A 17,566-nucleotide genomic window follows, 5' to 3' on the forward strand; every position below is an offset into this window, starting at 1 on the left:
TCCCTTTCACTAATTCCAGCACCTGAAAAGTCCATCACGTCCAGAAGCTTTTTGGGAAAGCACCAGTTGTCGGCAGCGAGAGAGAAAGAGCGAGAGAGAGTAGAGGAAAAAGGGGGAGGAAAATTGTTCCTGCGTCACGTTTCTTTAATTTGATCACCAGCTGCCAGTGAAAATGATTTTTTTTTCTATCTTGGCTCTGCATCTGCCCAAGCAAACCACACAGCTGGAGCCACACACTGAACAAGTGTAATCTTTATAGTATAATGACTACGACAAAGAAGACTGATAGGACACATGGACCCAGCTCTCACACTGATTTGACTCATAAAACTGCTGGCTTTCCTCCCACCCATGAGTTTATGTGGATGTCCTGACCAGTGACCAGTGGAGCATGTGGGAAGTGCACATTTTATCACCTGCATATGGAGCTGATGTGACCACTTGATTGTTAAGAGCTTTTAATCAAGTTAATTCAACCATTTTTATGAGACATTTACATATGTAACATTTAAAATATTAACTTAAATCACATCCATATTAGATTTTATATACATCACATCACCAACATACATGATAAAGACTTTTTTGCTTTTAAGAACCCAGAAAAGTCATTAATAGTCATTTAATATGCTCCATCCTCCTTGGTGTACTTTATTAATCAAATGTTGTCCTTTCACATCCTGCAGCCAGCTGCGCTAACCTAAAGCAGATGTCATAATGAAATTGGGGGAGATTTGCCGGGAATGGGCTATTTGACAGCAAACATATTGTCTCCAAATTATGCTGTGTTTCAGGTGACAAGGAGGGGCTGCGCGTCTACCTCCGAGGCAGGCGCACTTCCTGCATCGTCCACTGCAATATATAAACCCGCAAAGACGGACTTCTCCTGAAACACTCAAAGTTTGCAAAGCGCAAAAACTGCTCACTTGCAGCCCTCCCTCTCTCCAGCCCATTACTGAGGCTTTAGGGGTGATACAGCCTTGGCAACGCAGGCACAAGGTACCGCTGCGCAAGAAAAGGTAGGACCAACGACTGTGTGGAGGAATGTCACTGGTATTTCAGTCCTGTACTGTTAAGTACGGGAGGTTTGCCGCTTGGTTTAAGCACGTCTGAATCGTAATACACTTTATTGTTGCGCACCACGGCAACACTTTAAGTTTGTCTTCTTGCTTTCAGATCAGTCCAAGACGCGGGATCTTGTGTGTGCAGTTTCCTCAAACCAAACATGAAACCTCAGTCTTTTGCCATAGACCTAATACTTCTGTGCATATCTTGCGGAGCAAGTGCACTGGCAACGAGTATTCCCGCTGTGTCCGCGTCCCTGCCAGCCGCCAATTTCACCAATTTTGGCGCAGCGCACAGCTATGGAACCGACACCACGACTATTTCTAAGATCAGGAGGAAGCGTTATATTAGTCAGAACGACATGCTTGCCATTCTTGATTACCATAACAAAGTAAGAGGGAAGGTGTTTCCCCCAGCATCCAACATGGAATACATGGTAAGTGAAAACGTTCACTTAATTAATTTTTATCATGTATTTCTACTCAATGCATGATATTCCTGGAGCCTTGTATTGTTTTTGTGTTTTTTGTTATCATATATACGTTGTGGGAGTGACCAAACTGCATGCGTCAAGTGGATTAATTTGTTGTAGGAAGTGATGGAGAATACTTATCTGATCTGATTTTAACAGATGTAGTTTTGTACGGAAGTAAAGTGACAAATGTCTTAAGTGTCTTGGCACTTCCAGCTGTTGAGCAGATTGCACTGCAGTAGACCACCAAAGTAGTCATTTCCAAAGGAAGAGGGGTCATGTATGGTACCAGTAGCCTGCTGGCAGTGTAGTTTGAATATAGAGTGGTAAACCTTTTAGACTATTAATTTCATATTTTCAGCTATAAAATAAAAAGCTGTTTTTATGGAGTGTGGCAGTATAATCTCATTTAAGCTCATTTAATTACTTTGAAAGGTTGTTCCAAAATCAGCCAAACATTCTGTAGCAACTGCGCTGACATGTTTCCATTTAAAATTGGCAGCATCTCCATTCTTCTATAGTTGCACTGGTAATAAGATGCAGTGAGGGGGTCTAGTAATCGGAGGAAGTCTCTCCTCATTCCTCCAGTCACAATCCATTCCTGATGAAACCACACTTGAGTGTGGCTGTTGAAGTTTGGATATCTAGTATTCTTAAGGCTTTCCAACACCCTGTCTATTCAGTGAAAGAGTTACATGGGACACTGGGCAGCAAACTTTCTCCGCTTATGTAACTGAATTGATGGATGACTTTTGCATCTTGCCATGGTAACACCTGTAATAGCGCTATGAACTCAGAAAGCGCAGGCTCTTATATCACATCTCACTGCCGAATGAAGATCTGGTGTTGATATTTTCCGTCAGTTATGTAATGGGTTTCCACGTTCCCACCATGTCTCTGTGTGTTTAGGTGTGGGACGACACCCTGGCTAAGACGGCCGAGGACTGGGCTCATGCCTGCCTGTGGGAGCACGGGCCACCTCACCTCCTCAGGTTCCTGGGTCAAAACCTCTCCGTCAGGACAGGACGGTGAGTGACCTTTGACTCCCCCTCCCCCTCCCCAACATCTGCTGCTCCTCTCAGGGATGACTCTCTCTCAGCAGTCATGGTCGTTGCCTTGCAGCCCCCTTCTTCTTTCTCCTAAAGGTTTTTGCACTGTGACCCGGTGACTGCTTGAGGAATGCTCCTGTGACCCTTCAAATAAACAAAAGTTGTGTTTTCAGCCATGACCCATGAGGACAAAAGTGCATCCCTTTAGTGGGTCTTGACTTTCCATTTGGAAACACAGGGCAGCTTCATGTGTTCCTACACTTTTAGACTTTATTGAGAACAACATGAGACCCAAGAGAATGCACCTTATTCTGACAATTCCTTGCGACTTTCTTAGGAAAGTTATTTCCTAAGAAAACCCGCTAGACCTAAGTAATACCATCAACCATCATTCTGTTGACTTGCAGAAAATAATGAAAAACAGTTCTCAGATTTATTTAATAAGAAACAGTTTATCTAGTTTAACTAACTTTTTTAAAACTTTAATTGGAGATCACATGCTGGAGTTCAGATCTTTGACAAGTATTAATCTGTGAAATACTCATATGCAACAGAAACTGAATAATGTGCAGAGATGGATGTCGTTTTTCAGAGGGCCTGTGCCATGATACAACCAAATGGTTCAAGCTGCCTTTAAACCCTGAATAAGACAGGCGCAGGAAACATTATATACACGTTTTGTTTGTACTTATTCACATTCAGGGTCACAGGGGCCGTGACCAATGTCGCTCTCAACAAGAAAATGGATTGAACTCAGCACTTTGTTTGTTTTCTAAGGCAAGCCAGCATTTAGCTGTGCAGATCATGTTTGGATATCTTACAAATAAACCTGGCCGTTGCGAAAACAATCATGAGAATTCTACAGTATTAAAAGTCTTACTTTTTGGATGCAAACTCTGGTTTGTGGCCAGTTTGTCAACCGTGAATGTGCTTTTGACAGTGCAGACAGTGTATATTGTATTTCAGAACCTTGTGTCGTCTCATTGTTATTGTGGTCAGAGTGACTTGAACAATGTAGCAGAACTAAACACCATAACAACGACCATTCATGTTCTGCAGTGGCAAAGTCCACAATGTGACAAAACTTAAGAACACTTAAGATCTTCCCTTTACCTGAGCTGCATGTCCTGAAACACCATAAATGATTGGAAGGAATATAAAAAACACTGGTGGCAACCCACTAGATCTCAATAACTGTGGGAGGAAACAGGAGCGCCTGGAGGGAACGCACACAAACATGGAAATAACTGAAAACTGCACATGCTATACACATGACAGGACTGAGATTTGAACCCAGGAGCTCCTTGCTGGGAACCAACTATTCTACTATGTTTAGGTATTTCTGCTTTTCAAAATCACAAATCCAAGTCTGTATCTTAAAGTTTTCTATATTCCGTAAACCCTGAATACACCTGTGGCCAAACTGCACACCTACCTCTTACTCTTTTTACTTAAAATCAGACATTATCAAGGTTTGAATCTAAGTCTGGTGTCAGCCTGTATTAGTTGCTTATCATCATTTGTGTTACGTACAGTGTAGTTTACTGAACTTGCCTGTCTTCTGTTCACAGCTATCGATCCATTCTTCAGCTGGTAAAGCCGTGGTACGATGAGGTCAAAGATTACTCTTTTCCATATCCCCGCGACTGCAACCCTCGATGCCCTCTAAGATGCTATGGACCCATGTGTACCCATTATACACAGGTACACAGACGACAATCAGTATTACATGTAACACGGTTGAATTGGTCTAACACTTGCATTCATTGGCCGCTGATCTGTCTTTTGTGCAGATGGTGTGGGCAACATCCAACAAAGTGGGCTGTGCTGTTCACACGTGCCATAATATGAACGTATGGGGTTCAGTGTGGAAACGGGCAACATATTTAGTTTGCAACTACTCACCTAAGTAAGTATACTTGGCAAACTTACAGTTAACTGTATAGTTTATAATCATCACCACCATCGTGTATAATGTGAATTGCATGCTGTAAGGAAGCCTGTTAATTCTAATGAACCCGTTAACCTGATGACGCTAGGATGACGACAGGCTTAATCCCGACACAGACTGCTCTGTTCTGTGCTGAGTTGTGAAATGCCACCCATGTTGCTGGGCGATTGAGATAACCTCGATACAAGCCTGTGAACCGGTACTGCATTACCAAAGCTCCGGAGACCCACGAAACAGAAGAAAAGTTATCTAAAAATTCCAAGAATCAAAGCCTGTTTGGACTTGTGACTGACTTGTGACCTAGGTTCTGTAATCCCGCTGGTTTGAGACATATGTAAGAGTAACAGGCTCAGGACATTGATGACCTATTTTAGCTGGCTGACTGAAAATGTGGCCTCCATTTTTTCAGACATCTTGAATCTGGATGGCGTCAAGATATAATTTAGTTGGTTTCTATTTACACCTTATAGTAGAATGTGTCTCTGATACACCTGCTGAAGTCTGATTTCTCATTCGCTCTCAAAGTAGAGATTGCTGATAGATGTTCTGCTGACAATCGCATTATGACATGGTTTTAGCTGTAGCTGTCCTGACTCAGCTCTCTGGTCACCTCTAACTCCATTGACACTGTACATGTTTTTCAGGGGTAACTGGATCGGAGAGGCTCCCTACAAAGTAGGCGTACCCTGCTCCGCCTGCCCTCCCAGCTACGGGGGCTCCTGCAGCAACAACATGTGCTTCCCTGCTCTCAAGACAAACTACCTGCACTGGTTCAAATAAACACAGGTTTCCTCTCGACATAAGCTGACAACCTATAGTACCACAGAGACATTATTTTAATCCCGTAAGGATTTGCACAACAGTCGTGGACCACACTATTTTGTATATATGGGCTTATTTAAAGACTCAAACATACATTTGAAGGCAGCAGACGATTTAGCGTTGATGACTTGTAAATAAACTGTAAATTAATTTCATTTGTACCAGACTTGCAATGACTATTTTAATTGATGAAATATAATTTATGTGTAGAGTGGGTCCTTAAACACAGTATATACTGTATGTGGTGCTGCATATACTTTTGTTTTCAATATATTAGTTGACCATTGACAATGTGGTAATTAAGGACATAACCAGATCATAGCTGCTCATACCTGCTCACTTTGGTGCTATGGGCATCACACCTTCATGTTGTGTGCTCTGCCTTCACAGGAATGTTGTGATATAAAGATCAAAGCTTTTGACCTCAGAGGGTAAAACCTGCACTGGCAGTGTCAGCTTTAGGTACAGCAAACTTTATACTCACATCTATTGCAACTTCCAGTTGTGTTCTTCAACAAATTTGCAAAAATCTGTTGACAAAAGTGCACTTACTGTAAACTGAAAGTACATGACAAAATGAGCACACACCAGTCAGATTGGGAGGTCTTTATTTAAAGGCCTGATGTCAGCACAGATGACTCCTCTGATGTCAAAAGCCCAGTTTGTTTCAACATTTACACAAGTGCATTTGCAGTTTTAATCTGCACTGATTAGGTTGCATGTCATTACAGATGTTTCTGTATCGGCATTTTACAGGTTTCATTCATGTTTCATGTAATATTTATGCTAAAGAGAGCACATACAATACATCTGATCCATATATGTGTTTTATAATCATATTTGTACATGGTATATTGGTATATTATATACCAATATATTGATATATTGGACAAATCCATTGTTTTATATTTTGTTATGATCACTGATGTAGTTTGGTTTTTGGAGTTAGGCACTCAAGTGCACCTTAATTGTTTTTTTTAATTTCCAAAATACCAGGAAATTGTTATTTTTTTGTACATGTAGATAATCATTATACCTTGACTATCCTGAAACAAGTATACTGTAAGTTATTCATTTTTATATGGGAAAAATATTTAATTGATAGCATTTTTTATTGTTTTGTAAAAGGGTTGTAAATATATCTAAACTATTAAAAAGTACTGAATATGGTTCATTTGCATGTCAACTCTTATAATGTTGAAGGAAATTTACTATAATGTAAATTAACTTGGTACATTTCTATAAATGAAGCACTAGCATAATATTGGCAAGCGAATGCCTCAACAATTTCAACTTGTCAAATGTATCAGAATTTCTTGTCAAATCGGGACAGTTTCTCAGTACTATCCAACACTGAGAAGGAATATCATCAGCATAAGGAAGACAAACACAAAACAACAACAACAAACATTTGCAAAAGAGTTTGCCATTGATACAAGCTTTAGTGGGAAATACTGCATTACAAAATAGGAAATTGACATTTTCCGCACTGACTGTATTTAAATCAACATTAACAACAAGCTATTTATGCAATGAACTGCGCTTTTCCTGTTGTGTTTTGTATTTGTAATAAAATGATCTATTTTGATTGTGTTTTTTTCTATTTTGTACAATTGAACCCATGTGGGCAAAACAGTACCATTGTCCATTGTCCATTGTCTGTGCTGTCTTGTCTGAGGTCTTACTCATGCCTGATATTGATCAGAGTTTCTGCCCAAACTATCAATCCATCTCTTTGATTCTCAGTTTTCACTTCCAATTAAAACAGTGCCATTGCAAAGTCCCACATCCTGCATATCAAAGGCTGAGATGGAGAAGAGAAAACATTCTGGGGCTACATCTGAATCCTAATAAGAAAAGGTTGACTTTGGCCCCGTCCCTCCATGTCTACACAAATGAACAGACAACAGATAGGGTTTCAGGGGACCCTCTTGTTTGAGTTTGTCCAATGAAACCGTTGACCTTACTGAGATGGAGAGACAGGGAGCAGAGTGGAGTTCTAGAAGCAGAAAGAGTGAGTGACCCCCAGACATACAGACTAAATCACAGAGTGGGCAAGGAGAAAGTCAAAACAAATGAAATGTACTTGCTCTACAGCTTTAAAATTGCGTGTAGACTTTGATGGAGAAAGTAGGAGAGAGTTGGTAAGAGGTTGGGACAAACATAGAGGGGGAGCCATAAATGTTCTGATGTGTTGGACAGATGCTCCAGTTTTTGCTCTTTTCTCCAGCTGGATTGCAGGATATGGTTCTGGGCCAGCCTGCATCAAAGTTATACACACAGGATCAACAGGCTATCAACCAAACAAATTAACAAACAAACAAGACTGTAACATGTTTTATTTGTTAGATAAACATCTGCGTTAGTTCAAGTGCAAACTGGGCTGCAGAAGACATCTTTCCAAGCTGAAACGTTTGCTGCACTCTAATGCACTTTGGCACTTTGCTTGGAATACAATGCCTCACATTTTCATGCTAAACTTTGCATAGCGTGAGGTTTTCAAACCGCTCCCTGCACTTTATTAAGGAGCTTCATCCATGCAGCCAGCCCTAACAGACCAGCACACTCCCTGGAGCCAACCAGCAGAGAGTTTTCGAGGAACACATTAGTATGCATGGGAAAAATCCTTCTGTCTGAGCAAATGCCAGACCCGGAGCCAAACAGATGATTGGTGGATGTTTAAAAGGCACGTCAGTGGGATGAGGAGCAAGATGCTATGATGAGTGAGACAACCTGCTGCAGACATTTACCTGGCTTCTCAATCAGTGGCAGAGGCTGAGCAAAGGTTAAGGATATGGATTTGGGTTCGGATGAAAGTAGCCTCTGATGGTTCAGGAATAAGAACAAAAGAAGACACTGTAAATGGAGTGCACATATTCTGCTCATATTCTTGTATTTATATCTATATCTATCTATATTATCATTATTCTGGACGCTTTTTCTGAACTTCATTCAAACTTTAGAATGTTCCACTTCTTTAGGAATGGTGTTCTTCTTTTCAAAATATTCACATCATTTATAATATTTGAAATAGAATACGAAACGGCTTTCACGTATCATATCTCAATTGACACTTGGCCTTATTTTTATTCTTCAACTGACACTTTACAATTACTTTCAGATCTTAAACTTCACCTAAATTTCAACTACTGTACTTAGATTAATGTCAACTACTTGAGACATTTCACTTTAACTGAAATTTTAACTACTTTTAATACTTACACATCAAGTGACGCTTCAAACCCTTTCAGGTTCACCTTTGAACAATGCTTACACCTAAAATGAAACTTCATCACCGAATCTGTATTTTGACTGCAACTTCAACTGTTTCAGTATTTCAAATGTTTTATTTCAAAACTTCAGCGCCAAGCGCAGGTACATTTTCTTTCAGAAAATGTTGCCTTTTCTAGTTTGGCTTAAGTTTGCATGATGTGATTGTACTCTATTGTTGTTTTATTTCAAGGGCAGTTAAGCAATAAGAATAAAATCTTTGATGAGCTCAGTTGAATGGGGGAGAGAGAAACACAATCAGAAAGACAGAGAGAAGAAACAGAGATTTCCAGTCTCCAGTTGCTGCAGCAATAAATCCTATTCAATTGGCTTATGCTATCAGCCAGTGCCAACACCTACTGAGGCCACGATGACGCATATGTAAGCTCATCCGAAGGTGCACCACTTTTCCTAATAACACACGTGAATTACTGACCTGTCAGATAAACTGTTATTGCTAAAACAGTTTCGACTCCCTCAAGTGTGAAGGTGGTGAAACGTTTATTTGGAAAGAAGATGGAGACTTCATAGGGACCACAGCAGGGTGATAGATTATTAACAGGGAGAGGTTACGGGAGTCAGTTTCCAAAATGTGCAAGCAGTCATCCAACTCCAATAATGGTGAGAAGTATGAGAAAGAGTACAACACAGAAAAAGGGAGATAAATCTTTTGTGGAGGGAGCTTGTAGGTTTGCTGATGTTTGTTGTGCAGCTGCAGAAAATCTCTCCTCTCCTTCCTGTATCATCCCTGTACTCTACAACCTCTCTGCCCTCCCTGACTTCAAGCAGTGAATGGCTGAAAACTTGGCTCCTCTGTGCCTCGAGGGGGATATTGGGAGAGGCTTCTCTCTAACTTATTGTATTTTTTCTTTTTCTTCTGTCCCTGTTGGAAGCACAGCAACTATGTTTATTTTGCTCCCCTTGCAGCTTAACCATCGGAAATGCAGCCTGTGCCCGGTCCAAGCCTCGCTCTGTCCTCAAACCTCCCCAAACTCCACCACCGCCACAGCAACTTGAGGACTTCAGAATGGACCTGGAGAACTGGAGTTAATGCTCAATGTGGAAACACAATACAGTAAATATGGTTATGGGCGATATCATTATTCACCTCGTTATCTCAGCATAAACAGTTTGCAGAGGACAGTTTTATACTACCTGTGGTTGTCTAGGGGGGACAAATGAAATGAGACTGTCAACAGAGTTCTCTCATTGCCAAACAAACATCCCTCTTCCTCAGGAGCTGGGATGTTCGGCTGCTGAAGGCTGGAATAGATATATTATTATCATTACACTACACAAAATAACAAATTACCTTGACGAAACAATCACAACTCAATGTTCACTTACTTGCTTGTTCTGGAGCTTTTGACCATATCACACTCTCTTCATCAGCAGATGGAGTTTGCTCAGTTGTCATGAACTCATAGATATTATAATTTCTCGTTAGTCTGTGAACTTTTAGGCCTTAATGTTGACCTTTACAATTCCTTCCCGATCAATCTTAACTCAAGGTCCACTTACTTGCTTATTCCAGAGCTTTCGACCATATCAGACAGTATCAGATGTCCTAAAACTGCTCAAAATATAAAAATAATTGGGAGATTGAACATCTACAGTTCCGTGACAACAGATGAACCCCATTGGCTGATGAAGACCAAGTGATACTGTCCAAAGCAGAACAAGTCAGTAAGTGGGCCGTGACTTGAGGTATTTTTGTCAGCTACTGTGTCCAAGGTCAAGACTGTACTGTCAAACTCAACAAATTACCTTCATATTTGTCTAATATTTGTCTGAAAGAGAAAAAAACGGGATGCTCATTTAATATTATATGATATTATGTTTATATGTGTATAGGCAGGACATTTAATAGAAGACCATTTTAGGAAATTGCATCAGACATATATTTTGCCTGCATTATAATCATCCATGGCCACTTGGACACATTTTCACATACTGCATAGAAAACCTCCTCAGATATTTGTAATATAGCTTTTAAACTAAGCCAAACGTGTTGTATTCACATCTCTGACATGTGCATAGGTCAGGCCGGAGTATGTTGATATATGTGTTTCCCAGAGACTACAGAGCTACTTGAAGCATGTTTTGGGATCTCTTCAAATGTTGGCACATACATGTTAAAACCCTTCTGCTACCATAAATCTACCGGGGCAGCAGAGTTAACTGCAGGGCACCATTTTGCACCACTTCTTCTTTTGAGTTGGATGCCCTTACTTCAAACAAGGAGTAAAAAATAAGTCTTTTCAGGTACACAAATCATTTGCGGTGTCTCAGTTGTCTGTTTTGGTCTGTTATACTGTTTATTTAGGATAGTGCCACCATAACATGTGGGGAAATGTTCCATTTCTCCCAGGTTTTCATGGCTGAATTTACATGTACTCCCTACGTTGGCAACAGAGCAAGCTGTGCTGATGTTTCATGCAATCAGCCACAATGAAATAAGACACCATTTCGGTTGGAGCTGAATGGTGTATGTTATGGTCACTTTTCTCGTCTAGTGACTTTTCCATGGCAAAGTAAGCTCTTCACACGGTCTAGTAAAATATAAATAAAGCATATCTGGCATACCTCAGTATAGATATTCCATTTTATGACGAAGGACATAAGCTGGAGTTATGTCATAAAACTGTATAGTCTATATTCACCTCATATGTGACATTAAAAGTAATCACATGTTGTCGACCCAACATGTCAGACCCAGGCACTGTTAACCTCCACCACAGTGGGTATTAGAATAAATCTACAGTACGTTCAACCCTGAGACAGACTAGACTTGACCCTTCTGGTTCAGCCTAAGAACATAAACTGAGGCAAAGGTGGCCCGTGTTCTGTGTTTGCCCTCCGTATCCTACTGTAGTCTTTGTCTTGGACGGGGCCACATTAGCCTCCGCGCGGGGCCTAGCAGGGACTTCAGACGAGCGACATCCTGCAGCTGCGAGATGTGGGCCAAAATCAATGTCCTCCCAGAAGTTCAGCATTGGGAAAGCGCTGCATAATCAGATGGGCTTTCCTCCTTTACTCTAAACTGTCTTTTATACCTGCAGTCAACAAGCTTACAGAGGCTTTGATGCTTATACTGGCTTATACTACACAGGCCTCTTTGCGCTCATGATGTATTGTAGCATTACGTGATTCCTTCTGATGGGATATTCTGTACGAACACAAGACATTCACTCTTTTATTACCTCGACTCTAGCAAAGTTCATTTTCGAATTTATGACTAGGTTAAAGAGAAAATGTTTGGACGTCTTATGTAGCAAACCAACCGTCATGTCAAATCCAAGAAAATGCATGATTATTGCATTCTCTCCAGAAGATGATATCAGATGACATTAGACTACTGCATTAGGCACTATTGTGAAATGTCTTGGTTTCAACTGGTTTGCACCACAAGCAGCAACCCATGAAACATTCAGCAGAAAACACTCTGAAACAGTGTAATAGGAGCCTCTGGTAGAATTACTTAATTGGAAGCTTCATAAAATTTGACATAAAACAAAGGGAATTTGAGTACCCACAATCCCCCAGCTCCCAATGCCTCTACATTATCACTTTACCAAAATGTTAGGTTTTTTTTAGCTTTTTGTTTGCTCAAGATCATTACTGTTACAGACTGGGAGATGGAGAAGTGCCTCAGTCTTGAAGAAATATGCCAAGAGTTGCTTTGTGTTACAAAAGTGGGGAAGATGATTTATTTTAGTCTGTCATCATGAACTAGTTTTATATTTCTTTTCGTTTCCAACCTGATCCCCTATGAGATACACTTTGTCTGAAAGTCAGACACTGACACCTGGTGGTTATACGAACACGTTTTCAGGCATTTTCTGGCAAATTGACTTGGGTAGTGTAATTCAATTAACTGCTGTATGTTACACTGTGGATTGCAGTCAGTGTCATTAAAGAAATAAGTTCATAGATCTTTTTAGACTTATAACCACTGTTGCAATGATAAATTACTGATATTTCATCACAAAGTAAACAGATTAAAGAATATTGTCTTTAACTTGATTGTCAACTCATGTAACATAGTGAAACAGGCTTATTTAGACTGCTGTATATAAGTGCAGTATAAGTATTGAATTTATATGTTCCTGTACACATGAAGCATCTTAGGCTACATATGGAAGACGACATGGAGGTTTTCTACAAGTTGTGACAGACATGTGTATAAAGTACCAACTCACCAACTACAACAGTAAAATGCTACTCACACATTAACACATCAGTAATAATAATCCAGTTACATAATCTAACATTTATGTGGGCCATTGTTCCGCATAATAAGTAGTTTTTCTTTTGATACTTCAAGTACATTTTGCTGACTGCACTTTTATTTAAATGTAATTTTAAATGCAGGACTTGTACTTGTAATGGAGTATTTCTACATTGTGGTATTTGTACTTTACTTATGTAAAGGATCTGAATATTTCTTGCACCACTGTGAAGCTCAGCTATGTAGTTTGAATATTAACACAATGTGCTGTGCATGAAAATAGAAAGCGGAAAGGAGGGACAGAACACACATTAACATACAAAATGATGCTCTGAATGAATTTGAATCCAAACAAACATTACATTGGTTTATTTTAAAATGTTAGTGTATAATTGCTTTCAGTCCTGTCCTTCATTTAATAAACATACAACAAAAATCTGTGATTACACAACTCTGCATTAACACCTGTGAGCCAAACACAGAACAACTCACAGTACAACAGTGTGTTCAGTGCTCACAGATGCATTGGTATCCCTTCACCACAAGGGGGTAGAGGCAGACAAACTAAGCCAAACTGACCTGAAGTGGATATCTGAGGCAGCCTTCTGCTGCACACTGCTGATAATGTCACCAAAGCAATGATGTAGAACGTCTGCCAAATGACCTTGATGCTCTTTACTCCCATTCTCACCCCGACTCTGTTCCAACGCTCTGACCTCAATTCAGCTCAACCAGAACCATTAGGGAGCAACGTGCCAGATAACGTGGGCCAACAAAAAAAGTGTTCTTCGAGAGTGTTTGTGTGGTTTGCTGTTGTGTCCAGAGGCTACTGTTGTGTGGATGCGGGGTCTGGCACGGCTGATGCATTCTGCTGGGTTCACGGGATTTCTCGCAAGACCACATGCTGAATGGAGGAGGTACCGAGTGGAGCATCTGGGCCCGTGGCTTAACAATGACTGTGTGGGTGTGATAGATAGAGCAAGGGGTAAAACAGCAAGACGAGACAGAGAGAGAGAGAGAGAGAGAGAGAGAGAGAGAGAGAGAGAGAGAAGCAGAGGAATGGAAAGTGGATGTATGTGTGTGAGAGGAGAAAGGGAATGTGTGTGTGCGCACATGATAGACAGAAACATACAGGTAGAGAGGAGGTCAGATGTGGAAGAAAGGAAAAATGTGAAATATTAAGAGAGTCAGCACAAGAGGGAGCAGTAGAGAACAAGAGATACAATAAAAAAGAAGGGATGATAGAGCTGCTAACACAAGAAGCCCAAGCATGAAATCATTTATATTGCTCTACCGCAGGCGCAAATAGTGTATATTTACTGGCAGGCATTGTAATAAACATTAATCAGAGAAAGTCTCGTCTGTTACAGATGGCTTGACCTAAATTACCACACTGTAAATCACAGAAATCCTGGAGCAGTTGGTAAATATTTCCTTTATCCACACAATTTCATTTTCATAGTCGGGGTCAGAGACGTGCTCTTACAGCCAGTCTTTGTGTATTTCAGCTGTAACCTTAATGTAATATAAGTCATTTCATATCCCAAGCCCATAAAACTTATTTCGAGTGTTTAAAATAATTGCATGTTTTATGTATTGACTCATATATTTATGTTATGGAGGCATGTGTACCAACACACACACACACACACACACACACACACACACACACACACATGCAGTCTCTCCTTTGCTGCTTCACCTCTCACTCTCTTACTGTCAAACAGAGACACACACATATATGCACTCTCTTCCTCCCTGTCACACACACACACACATCTAAATGTAGAGTAACATTAATTCTATAGCAGATGAATGAGTGTTTTCGGCGGTGCTTGCCTCCTGGGAGTTGTGGGCAAAGCGAGAGCGTTGCTATTTCAGCTGTGGTGTAAGAGGAGGGGGGGCCTGCAGGGTCTGACCACAGAGAGAGGGCCGCTGCTGGGGCTGTGGCCGAGGCCCCTGCTACTGACCCAGGGAGCAGACAGTAAACCCCAGGTTTATGGAAGTTCAGAATGCGGTGGGTCCTTAATGTGAGAGCTCTTGTATCACTTTCTGTACATATACAGAAGTAGGTTAGACAGCAGAGGCGCCCTGGAATAGAGGGTTTTATGTACATCTATCGTGTTCAGTGCACACTCATCTGGTGCATCTTAAGTAGTGGTGGAATATACATTTACTAAAGTACTGTAGCTTTGAGGTACTTGTACTTTACCTGACTACGTTACCTTTATGCTTAACTACATTTCAGAGCATGATATTGCAGTTTTTACTCTGCTACATTTACTTAACAATATTTAGTTACTTTTTAGATTTTACTTTTAAAAAACACATGACGAGCTTATAAAATACAATGCACTGACAAGATTAAACCAGTGGTTCCAACCATTTTGGCTCATGACTCTTTACAAACAAGCCAGAGCATAAGAGTTTAGAGTTGATAGAAGTTCCACGAAAGAGACATTTGCCCACCATACTTTTAGATTTTTTTATTTTGATAAGTGTTTGAGGCCCAAAGAGGTCAAATTATCCAATATTCTATTTAAAAAAGGCAAATACTAGTAAAAATGTCCAACATGTGAATACAAATTTGTGACGCAGAATCTAGTTTTTGGGGTTTTTTTGTCTTCCATACCCCAGTAATCATCTCATGACCCCTCAGATTTGTTGGAGATCACTCGACTAAACACAATCTACCAATCCATGGCCTCCCTCAGCTTCCAGTGGCCATGTTGAATCTGAAATCTGACTCAGATTATGAATCTTAAAAAGCTAAAATATCTCAGAACTGTCCATTCAGTCCCCGACTCTCCTGGTGGGTAAGGGCTAAGGGCCAACAAAAAAAAAAAGAAGCATGAAAACATCAGGGAGTCATGGAAACAAGGGATTTACTGAAAAAGCAAAATCACTGTCGGCACATGGTTGGTTTGGCCAGCGTTTGGTTTATTATGTTTGTCAGGTAAAATACAAGAAGATTGTGTCTCCCTCTGTGGAAAAAAAAGTCTGTAGAAGGGGGCAAACACATAACGACCTGGTGATTAGCTACTGTTTCCACAAGTGCCACAGCTACCAGTGAAAATGACCAGATGACAAAAGACAAAACCTGCCTGTTTCCATTATGGAATTTGCACTGTGTTGCAGCAGGAGGGGAAACGGTGACGACAAGTTCAGGGTTTGGAATTAACAGAGAGTTGGTTTGTGTTTTAATCCCTCCAAGGAGTCACCTGTGAACAGTTAGACCCGGGAGAATGGGGCCACTTTCGCTGCCAGGCCCCACAGACCCACAAAGGAGGCAGATCTGGTTTAAATTAATGTATTTTTTACCAAAACCAGTTACCAGGTGGGACAGCAGCAGTCAGTCAACAACCTGCAAGTGAATGTTACTGTTCTGAGGAAATCAAATAGAAACCATATATAAGATACAAATGTCATAGAAAGTATTACAATACTTGACTACATATTAATTATCTTGAACCATAATCAATAAGGTCACTATTAACGTATCAGTCAAACGTACAGTGAACAAAGTTTCTGCAGGAATATTATAAAACTGTACGTTTTCTGTGCATTTTTGTGTTTAAAGTAAACACTCTGGTTATACTTGTTCTCACGCACCACCCCGGACGCGCACAAAGGTCTTGGGCATGAACGAGTTGGTGGGTCGTTTCCAACCTTTCGGAGAGGCGTGTTCGGGGGCGGCACTCTCCAAACGCAGCCAAGTTGAGGATAAAGTGTGGATAAGTGATGCTTTAGCGGCTTTGGAGCAAGAATCCCGAAAGAAGAAAGACCCACTCTCTCTTTTTCCCAGCTGATGAAAACGGAGCGGAGCGACCTCATCGCATCTGTGATTTATGTCATACGGCAACCAGCGACAGTCCTCAGCGCTCCACCTGAGCTCTGCAACTTTACTTTGAAGGCGGATTCTTTCTTCTTCTTCTCCTTCTTGCTGCTGCTGCTGCTGAAGTTTCCTCGCAGCCAGATCAGGAGCTCCAGAAGCGGGCTGCATTCCAATTCATTAAAGGTAAATTATTTCCGAAGTCTACATTAAATCGCACCACTCCATTTTCTATTCCAATATGCATTACTCTTCACGTTTCCCATGGGGTATTGGCACATTTATCAGCCCCTGTCAGCACTGCAGCATGCATACCAAAAAGTTCAGCTGAAAGTACATGTATACAAACAGTATTGTGAATGCATTAGCTGCGTTATGCATCATTCTGTGCACTTGACTACATTTGTTACAGCTGTGCTGTTTATTGGGATTTGCAGTGGAGTATTTATTTTTAAAGGCTCCCAAGCTGTCTTTCCTTTTTTTTTAGTTTAAGAAAAAAATTGTAAAATCTTCAAGGAAGTTCAACACTAGTAGTGTTTTCTTTAGTCCACTCTTTTACTCGTCACCCCCCAGTCTGCCAGCTTACCCCCTGGTGAACCCCATCAGGTTACCTGTGGCACTGCACCAGACCAAGTGTCTACAAGCCCAAGCACTGTCCTCACCAAGTCCAATACTGACTCAAGTTATTCAGCAAATTTGACACAGAACACCAATTCCAGTCCTTCCAATAATCCTGTTTTTTCCTCTCCTGTCAGCTCCTTTGCCAGCTCACATTGTAGACAAAGACGAATTGTAGTCTCTCTGTGCTGGCTCCCCTCTCTGTTTCACCCCATTGAGAGGATCACCACCATCCCAATCTCCAGCACTTATCAGG

The 17,566-nt window shown here is 40.8% G+C and overlaps 1 protein-coding gene across 1 annotated transcript; it reads left to right on the top strand.

Annotated features, from left to right (window-relative positions):
- The first annotated feature begins 1,225 nt into the window (after window positions 1-1,225).
- pi15a (peptidase inhibitor 15a) lies at window positions 1,226-5,317 on the top strand. The gene is made up of 5 exons (XM_070928441.1): window positions 1,226-1,501; window positions 2,447-2,565; window positions 4,158-4,290; window positions 4,380-4,495; window positions 5,182-5,317. Exons 1-5 carry the CDS (start codon window positions 1,226-1,228, stop codon window positions 5,315-5,317), a joined length of 780 nt encoding a protein of 259 aa, XP_070784542.1.
- The last annotated feature ends 12,249 nt before the right edge of the window (window positions 5,318-17,566 follow it).

Source organism: Enoplosus armatus, chromosome 21 (assembly GCF_043641665.1).
Source record: "Enoplosus armatus isolate fEnoArm2 chromosome 21, fEnoArm2.hap1, whole genome shotgun sequence".
Taxonomy (NCBI): Eukaryota; Metazoa; Chordata; class Actinopteri; order Centrarchiformes; family Enoplosidae; genus Enoplosus; species Enoplosus armatus.